The sequence below is a fragment of the Dendrobates tinctorius genome, unplaced genomic scaffold (genome assembly GCF_039654945.1).
Source record: "Dendrobates tinctorius isolate UK_male_01 unplaced genomic scaffold, ASM3965494v1 ptg000023l, whole genome shotgun sequence".
Lineage (NCBI taxonomy): Eukaryota > Metazoa > Chordata > Amphibia > Anura > Dendrobatidae > Dendrobates > Dendrobates tinctorius.
In genome coordinates, this window is record NW_027361691.1 from 12,153,751 (window position 1) to 12,166,752 (window position 13,002).

A 13,002-nucleotide genomic window follows, 5' to 3' on the forward strand; every position below is an offset into this window, starting at 1 on the left:
CACACACAGAAATGTCCTTTATTTTAAAATAAAAACCCACCCTCTTTCACCTATTTATTTTCCAAAAAAAACACTTCCGCAGGTCCATTGTAATCCACATTGCTCTCCCATAACGATCCCCAACTCTGTTGCATCTGGAGGATGTGAGGAGCGGTGACATCAGTAGCATTACTGCACACCACAGCTGCTGGAGCACACTGCGAGTAGCGCGAGAACCAGCGGCAGTAACGAGCGGTGACATCAGTAACATTACCGCACACCACGGCTGCTGGAACACACTGCGAGTAGCGTGAGAACCAGTGGCAGTAATGAGCGGTGACATCAGTAACATTACTGCACACACCACGGCTGCTGGAACACACTGCGAGTAGCGTGAGAACCAGCGGCAGTAATGAGCGGTGACATCAGTAACATTACTGCACACCACAGCTGCTGGAACACACTGCGAGTAGCGCGAGAACCAGCAGCAGTAACGAGCGGTGACATCAGTAACATTACTGCACACACCACGGCTGCTGGAACACACTGCGAGTAGCGCGAGAACCAACGGCAGTAACGAGCGGTGATGTCAGTAACATTACCGCACACCACGGCTGCTGGAACACACTGTGAGTAGTGCAAGAACCAGCGGCAGTAATGAGCGGTGACATCAGTAACATTACTGCACACCACAGCTGCTGGAACACACTGCGAGTAGCGCGAGAATCAGCAGCAGTAACGAGCGGTGACATCAGTAACATTACTGCACACACCACGACTACTGGAACACACTGCGAGTAGCGTGAGAACCAGCGGCAGTAACGAGCAGTGACATCAGTAACATTACTGCACACCACGGCTGCTGGAACACACTGTGAGTAGCGCGAGAACCAGCGGCAGTAACGAGCGGTGACATCAGTAACATTACTGCACACCACGGCTGCTGGAACACACTGCGAGTAGCGCGAGAACCAGCGGCAGTAACGACTGGTGACATCAGTCACATTACTGCACACCACGGCTGCTGGAACACAATGTGAGTAGCGCGAGAACCAGCGGCAGTAACGAGTGGTGACATCAGTAACATTACTGCACACACCACGGCTGCTGGAACACACTGCGAGTAGTGAGAGAACCAGAGGCAGTAACGAACGGTGATGTCAGTAACATTACCGCACACCACGGCTGCTGGAACACACTGAGAGTAGCGTGAGAACCAGCGGCAGTAACGAGTGGTGACATCAGTAACATTACTGCACACACCACGGCTGCTGGAACACACTGAGAGTAGCGTGAGAACCAGCGGCAGTAACGAGCGGTGACGTCAGTAACATTACCGCACACCACGGCTGCTGGAAAACACTGAGAGTAGTGTGAGAACCAGGGGCAGTAACGAGCGGTGAAGTCAGTAACATTACTGCACACACCACGGCTGCTGGAACACACTGAGAGTAGCGTGAGAACCAGCGGCATTAACGAGTGGTGACATCAGTAACATTACTGCACACCACGGCTGCTGGAGCACACTGTGAGTAGCGCGAGAACCAGCAGCAGTAACGAGCGGTGACATCAGTATAATTACCGCACACCACGGCTGCTGGAACACACTGCGAGCAGCGTGAGAACCAGCGGCAGTAAAGAGCGGTGACGTCAATAACATTACCGCTCACCACGGCTGCTGGAACACACTGAGAGTGTCGTGAGAACCAGCGGCAGTGACGTCGGTAAGGTTATCACAGGTCACAGCTGGCGATTCTCACGGTAACCTCTGCGTAATCCGTAGATGACAGCATGTTAGCCGCCAGCTGTGAACTGCGGTAACCTTACTGACCTCACCGACCTCACCACTCATCACAGCCTCTGGATGTAACAGAGTCGGGGATCGATGCGAGACATCAACATGGATTGCAATGGACCTGTGGAGATGCTTTTTGGAGAGATAATAGGTGAAAGATGTTGTCTAGGTTTTTATTTTAAAATAAAGGACTTTTCTTTGTGCATTTAATTATTTTTATTTACAGGGTTAGTAATGGGAGTGTCAGACTGACACCTCTCCATTACTAACCCTTGGACTTGATGACAGATGTGATTTTTGACAAATCACAGCTGTCATCAAACCCACATATTATCCCAATGGCCGCCGCACCAAGGCATCGGGATGACTGGGTAAAGCGCCAGAATTGGCAAATCTGATGTCATGTGCTAATTCTGGGGGGGCTGTGGGCTTCTATTTTTTGTCTTGGACAGCCAATAACACTGGACTGTCCCAGCCTGATAATAGAAGCAAAACCCAAAACAAAATGGACTAGAAGCAGTTCATAAAAATATGATAATAGAAGCGTCCAGCTTTATCTGTGCTGGTTTTAAATAGTAGGGGGTCCCTGCGCCTTTTTTTAATTTAATATGTAAAAAAAAAGAAAAAAACAGTATCTATTTATCTCTGTAATTTCTATGCTGCATTTCATGTTATACAGGTCCCACACACATTAGGCTCCCATGCACATTAGGCCCCATTAAAAGCGCCCATGCATATTAGGCCCCACGCACATTAGGCCCCATACACATTAGGCCCCATACACATTAAAAGCGCCCATGCACATTAGGCCCCATACATTTTTTGGGCTCCCACGCACATTAGGCCCCATACACATTAGGCCCCATACACATTAAAAGCGCCCATGCACATTAGGCCCCATACATTTTTTGGGCTCCCACGCACATTAGGCCCCATACACATTAGGCCCCATACACATTAAAAGCGCCCATGCACATTAGGCCCCATACATTTTTTGGGCTCCCACGCACATTAGGCCCCATACACATAAGGAGCGCCCATGCCCATTAGGCCCCATACACATTAGGGCTCCTGTGGCGCCCCTGAGGGTTCAGTCGTCACAGAGGTACTGCACCTCCTCCTGAGGTGTGGTGCACCACTATCATCGTAAGCTGGAGACACCTGACCACACTCCAACACTCACATCCCACACGCACACCAGTAGTGTAGCAGAGCAACCTTGGTGGCTCCCTGCTTGGAACACGAAGAGTGCTGGGAGGTGGGTGGAGCTTAGACTGCATAAGAGCAGAGAATGTTAGGAAAGGTCAGTCTGTGAGAGGAGAGCCCCTGAGAGGGATGGAGTGAAGGAAGTGCTGCAGCAGACTCCTGTGACCTGGAGCTGCTGGCACAGGAAAGAGCCATAGAAAGTCTGATTCTTCAGAAGGAAGAAAGATTAGTATGGAACGTAAGGAGAAGAGAACTAAGGACTAGACACAGAGCAGAGCCCTTCCTCAAGTTTGAAGTGCATGGCAGGGGTCCGGTCTCCGAAGTTGTATGGATACTGATGTTCCTGCAGCAGAAACCCAAGGAATAGAAGTTTTCACCACTTTATTCCCATCTAAGAATTGGGGGCACAACAGCAATGAGAGTGAGCCGGGACATGATAGCAAGGAGTCCCCGAAGCAGGCTACAGCTGTCTGCTGTACAAGTAGAGTTCAAAGGAACATCAAGAAGGAGGAACTTGAGTTTAATACGCAACTACAAGTACTTCAGATTAGGCGCTAGTGTGGAGACGTTCAGAGAAGGCACATGTTGGAGGAGTGCTGGAAAGGTGTACTTTGCCTTGCCTGGGAGTTGGCGGAGCCCCTGACCTGGAGGACACTGCACCGAAGTGGGCACCTGTATGCGCAACAGACTGTGAATAAAGCCTTTGGAACTACATGCCCTTGTGTCCTCCACTTATTCCTGCGCAATCACACTCAGCACTGCTACATCTACTTCTTTACACCATCTCCCCATTTACCAACCTCATCTACTCTGCCCTGGGACAACAGCCCCACCTGTGGGGAGCTTCAACATCATTGCTGCACCACAACATCTGTCCCAGAGAAGCAACCCTGCAGCGCTGGTCAAACTGACCAGAGACCACAGGTGGCGTCACGAATCATCCACTTACAAACTTTAACCAGCCACGCTTTACCCCTTTTACATGGACGCCCAGGGCCACGGACCGGGTCACCGCAACTGTGACACTTCCCTCTGAGATACCGGCCCGGTACCGAGTACCCCACTGCCCTGGCGGGCGATCCACTCCCACACACATTAGGCCCCATACACATTAGGGCTCCCACGCACATTAGGCCCCATACACATTAGGGCTCCCACGCACATTAGGCGCCATACACATCAGGGCTCCCATATTATACACATTATGGCTTTCACATGTTGAATTTTAACACCCAATACTTTAGTACAGTTTACTCTCTTGTTCCCACACATGCACAGGGCTCCCTGGTTCCTGCAGTTCCCCACAGCTCCTCGCATTACATGTCGGGGTCTTGCAGTCACTATTGCGGCGCGGCACCTCACACACCTCACCTGTCCGGCGCTGCTAACAGCGCCCTATATCTCAGCTTCCTAGACCAAAGTGAATGTGACATGGGGGTGAAGTGGGATACTGGTGTGAGTTGCAGTCAGGGGTGTAACTAGAATAGGTGCAGGGGGTGCAATAGCACTTGGAACAGTGTCTGATAACCATATTAATATCACTACCAGATATCATCCATAACTACCATCCAAATCTCGTTCATTATCTCTTCTCCAGACATTTAATTTTTTTGCCCCCTCCTAGGACTTTTTCTGAAAATTACAAAATGAAAATTACTGAACTGTTTGAACCCCCCCCTGATAAAACAAACCACTGCCCCCCAGGGACCATAGTGTCAGGCTGTGCATAGACCTTACAGTGGGAATCCTAGCAAATTAACCCTTCGCTGGCCCCTTTCAATCCCTATGTCACAAGTCTTGTCTGACTGCATCTATGGGGGGGGGGGAGTATATGGAGGTTTGCAAAAATTGTGCAATGTGCACACACAGGTCACATGTGATTTCCCATGAACCAGCCTAAGCTGATAATTGTGCAGTGCAGCCCCCTCTCCTCTGCACACTTGCAGGACCCTGCTGTGCTGTAGTGGGGGTCTCTGGTGACACCAGCTCTGTACAAGGAGCTACTATTGAGCACTGGAGCAGGAAAATAACCAGAGAAGTCCCAGACAGCAGCTCTGTGTGCAGCCTCCACTTACCTGAGTGCCAGCTTCTCTCTGTACCTGGGGCTTTAGTAATCTATGGCTGCCACTCACAATCCCACTAATCACAATGCAGGGTCCAGGGACCACTCTGTGGATTTAACTCTTCACAAGTTTTTTTTTTTGGGCTGCTCACATTTCCCCGTGTCCCCTGCGGGGGGTCAGACGCGCCATGCAGCGTCTCATCCCGTCCTCAGAGGGGATAATGAGCACTCCTGCCCCCTTGTGGTCGGGTAACCGCTGCGCACATCATCACTCTGCGACACCTGAGCTGCCGGTGCTGCCTGTCTGCCTGTATCCATGTGGTGTCATTGCAGGAGGGGGACCCCGTAGTTGCGATGGGGTGCCCTGGAAGCAGGAACAGATCGAGTGGCCCACTACAGGCACCGGCCCTTCTGGCATTTGCCAGAAGTGCCAGATGGTCAGTCCGGCCCCGCATGCAGCCACGGGGACTCGATCATAATATTCGAGCACGTCGAGGACACTCTGATAACACCTTATCTGAGCACACTCACTCATGACTATTTATAGTTTTTCAACACAGTGATAAACATGAGAGGTCTTGCACCATGGACTCAATAACTGCATACATATGTAACACAGACGTTTAAGTCACAGAAATGCAGGTAAGCATTAGGAACTGCAAAAGTGGAACAAAAGCATCTGAAATATACAACATCACTAGAAATAAGAAGAAAGGAGAAAACTAAGAGTTTTCAAACGACTTCTAAACAAATGGCTAAAGTCACCTCAAGCTCAAGCTCTACAAGCGACCCAATCCAAACAAGAACCAAGATATTCAGCAAGAGAAAACAAAGGTGAACCACCTGTACGTCTCTCATTTAAGAACAGTTAACATATTTATTTAGTTATTTCATGGAATTTGCCTCAATCTCCTGCCATGACGACTTGATGGAGGAAAAATCTGCTGGAAGATCAAACTTGTGCAAGCCTAGATAGGTTCACCAGGGTCTTCTCTGCGGTTAACTTGATTGTATCAAGCCATCGGATTGTTGGTCTTCCTCGTAGCCTTGTTCCTTCAATTTTTCCGACCACGATGTCCTTCTCAAGTGATTGCTCTCTTCGTATGATGTGTCTAAATTACGGTACAGGAAAGATGTATATCTTTGTACCGTGTTAGCCAGTGGATAGAAAAATATTCAGGATTGAGAGTCCTCAGTAGTTGATACCTTTTAATGGCTAACTGAAAAGATGGTAACACATTGCAAGCTTTCGAGACTACTCAGGTCTCTTCATCAGGCTAGACTAATACAAAATCTGAAGTCACATATTTATGCACAATACAGCCTAGAAAAAATGCAATAGATAAGACAAGTGACGTGAAGCAGAACTATCAATATGGGAGAGGGAGAAACATAAATATAAACATTGGACCAGTTCATAGATAAGGAGTCTGGATGTTTTATGGTCCTCTGATTGGGGTCTAGTTCTGTGTTGCCCCGCAAGGTTTTAAAAGGAAATTCCTTAATTGATGTAAAAAGACATAAATCCATGCGACACATTCATTCCAGCACTGAGAGTGTCAAAGTTCGTCATAAATTTGTACTCCCAAACTCGTCTCTCTCTCTGGGATGTGAAGTTACCTTTCAATACCAGTAATTTCATATCCATGCTGCTGTGATCAGGGATACAGAAATGTTTTGCCACAGGTAGATCCATTCTTTTTTCTCTTATTGTGTGACGATGAGCATTCATCCTTGTTCTAAGCTTTTGCCCTGTCTCCCCCACATACAGACCCCCAGTTGGACATTTAGTACAAATAATTAAGTACACCACATTAGATGTAATGCAGGTGAAAGTACCTGGGATCTTGTAGTCCTGATGTGAATTGGGGATCTTTATCTTGTCCGTGGTCATTATAAATGGACAGGTTTTACATTTTTTCTGGTTGCAAGGAAAGGTTCCTGCAGCTGTTGGAGAGGACAGGGAGCTTCTGACAATGATGCTTCTTAAATTTGGGGGCTGCCTAAAACACAGAAGTGGGGGGTCTGGAAAAATGGATTTTAATCGGGCATCTTTTTGTAGTAAAGGTTGTAATTTCCGTGCAGCTCCCCTTAGCACCTCCAGATTTGGGTTGTAGGTGACTACTAGAGGCACTCGGTTATTTTCTTCTTTAGCTTTGTAATGTAGCAGGTGATTCCTTGACAATCTGGTGGCTCTTGTAATTTGGTTTTCAATTGTTCTTGGATGGTAACCCTGATTCAAAAAGGTCTTTTTGAGGCGACCAAGGTGTTTGTCTCTATCCATGGGGTTGGAACATATACGATTGTATCTGATGGCTTGGCTATAGATAATAGAGTTCTTTATGTGTTTTGGATGGAAACTGTCCCATTTAAGGTATGTTGGACGGTCGATTGGCTTCTGATACAGGGATGTCTCTATTTCATTGTTTTTTAGCTTAATGATGGTGTCCAAAAAATTAATCTCGGTACTGGAGTAGTTGAGTGTTAAATTGATGGTGGGATGAAATTGATTAAACTGTTCGTGGAACGTCTTTAGCTGTTGCTCAGACTCCGTCCAGATGATTAAAATATCATCAATGAAGCGGTAGTAGGCCAGGGGCCTGATGGGGCATGAGGACAAAAAATCGCTTTCAAGCTTGGCCATGAAAAGATTTGCATACTGTGGAGCCATTTTACTTCCCATTGCTGTGCCAGTCTCCTGTAGATAGATCCTGTTGTCAAATTCAAAGTAATTGTGGGTGAGGATGAATTTTATAAGTTTCACCACAGCATCAGCATCAGTCCCTGTGTTTTCCATGAAGAATTTGCAGGCATGTAAACCATCTTGGTGTGGGATATTAGAGTACAAAGATTCCACATCCATGGTGGCCAGGATGGTTCCTTCTGGTAGAGGACCTATTGCTGCTAGTTTATTCAATAGGTCAGTTGTGTCCTGAATGTAGTAGTCTCGAAAGCTTGCAATGTGTTACCATCTTTTCAGTTAGCCATTAAAAGGTATCAACTACTGAGGACTCTCAATCCTGAATATTTTTCTAAATTACGGTAGTGATCCCTGTATGTGTTGTGGCTGTCGAACAGCCGTGAGAAATGCAGCCGCGGGGACTGGAACATATTAGTCAAGCACACCGAAAACACTCGGTTAGCACCTGAGCATGCTTGGATAACAGCTGATCCAAGCACGTTCGCTCATCTTTAATGAGCATGCTCCCTCCTATTTGCAGCGGTCATTTCTGTGTATGGATTCTTAGAGGTCATTTCAGGCATGAAACCTGAGACATCACTGGTGGCTACACTGATTTTTTTCTGTCTTCAGGAACTGATCAGGAACCGGTCTGACCAGTCCTACAATGATGGACACCGAGCAAGTCGTTCTGTTTTTTCGCTAGTTCTACACCGCGACTTTGGTCAGCGACAGCTAATCTCACACCGGTTGAGTGTATTTTAGAATTGTGAGTTAGCGAAACCCCAGAAAAGTTACATGTGAGCCCAAGTCACATAGGACTTATGTTACAGCAAAATGCTCAATCGTTGGATGAAATAATCTTTTGGTTTGCCAAAAGATCATCATTCTTCTCTGCACATTGTCGTGTGTAAACAGGACTCACGCTGTTGAGAGAAATTGCAGCCCTTGGTGCACTGAATGATCTATTACCAGTAATTCAGTGCGTATCTGAAACAGGGTCTGCCTGTGTAAACAGGTTATTAAACGACTGGCAAACATGTTGCCAGCCGGCAGTTGTTTAACAAAGTGCACAGTGCAACGTAATTATCCGTTAAAATCATGACGAGTAATCATCCATTAGAACAGATCCAGCAGCAATCATCTGTTAGAACGAATCCAGCAGCAATCATCCATCAGAGCGGATCCAGCAGCAATCATCCGTCAGAGAGGATCCAGCAGCAATCATCTGGGTCGCCCTCCCACAGATGTGGGGTACTCGTTACCGGGCCAGTATCAGTGGGATGTGTCACAGCAGCGGTGACCCGGTCCGTGGCCCTGGGCGCCCAAGTAATGGGCGAATGTAGTTAATGGAATGGAATAGTTCATGACGCCACCTGTGGTGCTCGGCAAGGGAGGTGTTAAGCCGACGCTGCAGACAGATCCTCTGGGACAGATGTGTGGTGCAGCAGTGATGGTATAGCTCTCCACAGGCATGGCTGATGTCCCAGGGCAGTGTAGTTGTAATGGTTGTGGAAAGGCGCAGGCAGTGTAAGAGATGGTACCCAGATGTAGCGGTGCTGAGCGATTTGGCGCAAGAATGAATGGAGGACACCGAGGCTTGCAGTTCCAAAGCTTTACTCACAGTCTGCGGTACACAAGGGTGCCTGCCTCCGGGCCGTGTCCTCTGGGTCAGAGACTCAGCCAACCTCCAGGCCAGATGGAAAGCTCCTCTCCAACATGTGCCTTTCCTGAACGACTCCTCTATTGCACCTTAAAGTGTGAAGAGCTCCAGTACCGTGGTACCCTGGAGTTCCTCCTGTCAGATGTGCCCAAGAACGCTACTCGTATGGCAGACAGCTGTAGCCTGCTTCTGGGACTCCTTTCTCCTGAGTCCCGGCTCTCTATCCGTGTTGCTGTTGTGCCCCAAGTCTTAGATGGGAGTAGTGCATTTACAGCCTACTACTCCACCGGTGTCTGCTGCAGAACCATAAGTGTCCATACAACCTCGGGGACCGGGCCCCGGCCTTGCGCTGAGAACCTATAGGCAGGGTTCCTGTTCCAACTCTTGTCTCCTCTCTGTTCTGCTACTCCTTCATTCCGTACTGATCTTTCTCTCCTTTATGGAAGCTTAGGTTGCAGTTCTACGTCTTTCTCCTTCTTTCCCGTGCCTGCTGGCTGAGATCACTGAGGCAGCTGCAGCACTCCTTCCTCCATCCCTTCTTCCTGGGATCCCCACTCCTCCCGAGTGGCTTCCTTCCTCACTGACCTTCTGTCAGACTGAACCCTTAATCCTACACTTTCCCACACTTTTATATAGCTCAACTCCACCCACCTCCCAGCACATCCAGTGTTCCAAGCAGGGAACCACCAAAGGTGCTCTGCTACTCTCTAAGCACTGAGCCGCAATGTGGTTGTGCAGAACTACCCTGTTGTGAGGGGTGCGAGTGTTGGAGCATGGAAAGGAGTTCCCACCTTACCTGGATGGTGGCCCACTACACTTTAAGAGAAGGTGCAGTACCTCTGTGGTGACTGAGCCTCAGGGGCGCCACACATCCGTCAGAGCAGATCCAGCAACAATCATCCATCAGAACGGATCCAGCAACAATCATCCGCCAGAATGGATTCAGCATCAATCATCCGTCAGAGCGGATCCAGCAGCATTCATCTGTCAGAACGGATTCAGCACCAATCATCCGTCAGAACGGATCCAGCAGCAATCATCCGTCAGAACGGATCCAGCAGCAATCATCCATCAGAACGGATCCAGCAGCAGTCATTCGTCAGAACGGATCCGGCAGCAACCATCCGTCAGAACGGATCCGGCAGCAATCATCCGTCAGAACGGATCCGGCAGCAATCATCCATCAGAACGGATCCAGCAGCATTCATCTGTCAGAATGGATCCAGCAGCAATCATCCATCAGAACGGATCCGGCAGCAATCATCCATCAGAACGGATCCGGCAGCAATCATCCGTCAGAACGGATCGGGCAGCAATCATCCGTCAGAACGGATCAGGCAGCAATCATCCGTCAGAACGGATCAGGCAGCAATCAGCCATTAGAACGGATCCAGCAGCAATCATCCGTTAGAACGGATCCAGCAGCAATCATTCATTGAAAAAAGTTGCACAGACAACTTTTCTCTGTGGCAAAAAAACTGATTTCATCTGGATCCATTTTTTTTAACATTGCAGTGAATGGAAAATTGATCCATTAACTAGCCATCCATTTTTCTTTCATCTGAAAAGGATCCGTTTTTTGCTTACAGGATCAGTTTCAAATGGAAGAAAGACAGATGACGATTGAACGGATTTGTTTTCCTTAGACTTCACCGTTAAAGAAAAAACGGATCCAGTAGTGTCTGCGCAATATTTTTGAGACCAGATTGATGCTGTATCCATCCTAAGGGAGGATTACTGGACATGTGAACACAGACCAAGTGGATTATTCCTCTACATAATTGTCCTAAGACCGGATAACCGCTGCTTCCAGCTACATCTGATAGTTGGATACCTGCTTATCAGGCTACATAAGAAACTTGATAAAGCAAAAATTTAAAGGAATGCCAACTGGTAGCAGAAATAGTGAACCCACTAATAGTGCACAAAGTGAAAGTAGGACTAGTAAAGGAAAAACACCGTATGCACAATTTCAGAAGGAGCTCAAGTAGGGCCCCACACCATACATGAATAATAAAGAAAACTTGGCACTCAACTTTTAGAATATTTTTGGGGATTTTTTAATGCAGCCAGAAAATAATAAACGTTTCAGCCTCACTGGCCTTCATCAGTAACAGACTGCAGTATAGTAGATAATCGCATTCAGTGCGATAATACAGTAGAAGTGTCGGCTTCAGCGACGCGGTATCCACCGCTGCCGCGTCGCTGATGTCTGCACGCTGACAACCCCACCCACCCAGGTACTATTTGATTCAGGCTTTAGTTAATTTCATCAGGAAAAAAAAAAAGTTTTTCTTTTGCTGTAATTATTACCAAAATGATTGGTTAATCAGTGGCATACAATTCTAAGATGAACATATAGAAATGAAATACAATTGATGTTTTTTTTTTTCTAACTAATAACCAGACAAACAGCTCCTACACCCATATTTATAACCACGTGTCATTTGTGCTGTCCGCCGCTAGGTGTCGCGAGTCTTCACTTTCAGAATAGGAAAAACAAAAAAGTTGAGAAAGTTTGTAAACTTGTCTTCCATTACAGAGAGTGTTCCCCGGTGTTTGTCATCAGCAGATCGGCAGGACAGGCTTCATGGCCAGAAAGAGAGGAGTGAAGAGGACCTGTGCGGTGGTCATTCTGGCCCTGGCTGTGCTCTTCCTCCTGGGAGTGCTCGTGGGTGAGTGCCTCATTTATTCCAATGTGTAGCAGAGAGCAGCTGTCAGGCTGAAGTGACACTCACCTGTTCCCGAACCGTGCAGGACCCCACCGGGCGTTATAACCGGGCACAGGACACCACCGGGCGTTATAACCGGGCACAGGAGCAGGTGTGACATTACAATGCCTGAGGTGGACACATTTTTATAGACCTTTTTTTTTTTTTTTAAAATATAGTTACATAGTTTGTTACACTGACAATTCAGAATTAAATTATATAGAAAAAAATAAAAACCATAAATAATAATAATAATAAAAAATAGTAATATTATAATCCTATTATTAATTGCATAGGTCTTCTAGGCTGTAGGAGACATTAATCCCTTACACGTTTACTCTGCATCCTTCTCATAGTGATAATCTATGTCCAGGGGTGAGAACCTGCCCAAATCGTCCTCCCTCGCTCTTCTGTTGGCGCTGGATTGGTGGACATGTGCCATCAGTCAGGGTGATCACTACAGGATGGATGTTCTCCCAGAGGCGGACAGATCATTGGGGCGACCAGGAGCCCTACAGGTTACCATTATGATGAGATATTGGATTGTAAAAGGGCCCTTGTATCGTTCTCGCGCAGGGGCCCTCGTCTGTCTGTGTCCGCCCCCTAGCAATGACTGCGTGCACACAAGGCGGTTTATTGTTGCGTACGAGGCTTGCGCACGTCTTTCTGGCTAAGGCCGTGTGCACATGGTGCGGATTCTGCTGCGGATCCGCAGCGTTTCAGGCTCAGATTTAGCTTCGTTGTACAGTACCATTGTTTTCAGTGGTAACCTAAAAAGCGCTGTGCACATGCTGTGGATTTTTCCGCGGGTTCAAATCCGCAGCATGTCAATTCTTTGTGCGGATTCCGCTGCGGTTTCACACCTTCTCCATTGTAGAGGTGTGAAACCGCAGGGCTAATCCGCAG

The 13,002-nt window shown here is 47.6% G+C and overlaps 1 protein-coding gene across 4 annotated transcripts in view; it reads left to right on the plus strand.

Moving 5' to 3' along the window:
- Positions 1-11,839: 11,839 nt before the first annotated feature.
- Positions 11,840-13,002, plus strand: part of LOC141084515 (N-acetylated-alpha-linked acidic dipeptidase 2-like) — a 98,126-nt gene continuing 96,963 nt past the window's right edge. For 2 of the 4 annotated variants that reach the window (XM_073569270.1, XM_073569271.1), the window contains exon 1: positions 11,840-12,060. In XM_073569270.1, coding sequence (XP_073425371.1) covers positions 11,976-12,060 — 85 coding nt within the window. In that variant the 5' untranslated portion in view covers positions 11,840-11,975. Of the gene's footprint in view, positions 12,061-12,086; positions 12,231-13,002 lie in introns of those variants that run through there. The other 2 variants (XM_073569273.1, XM_073569272.1) reach the window with 2 other exon arrangements.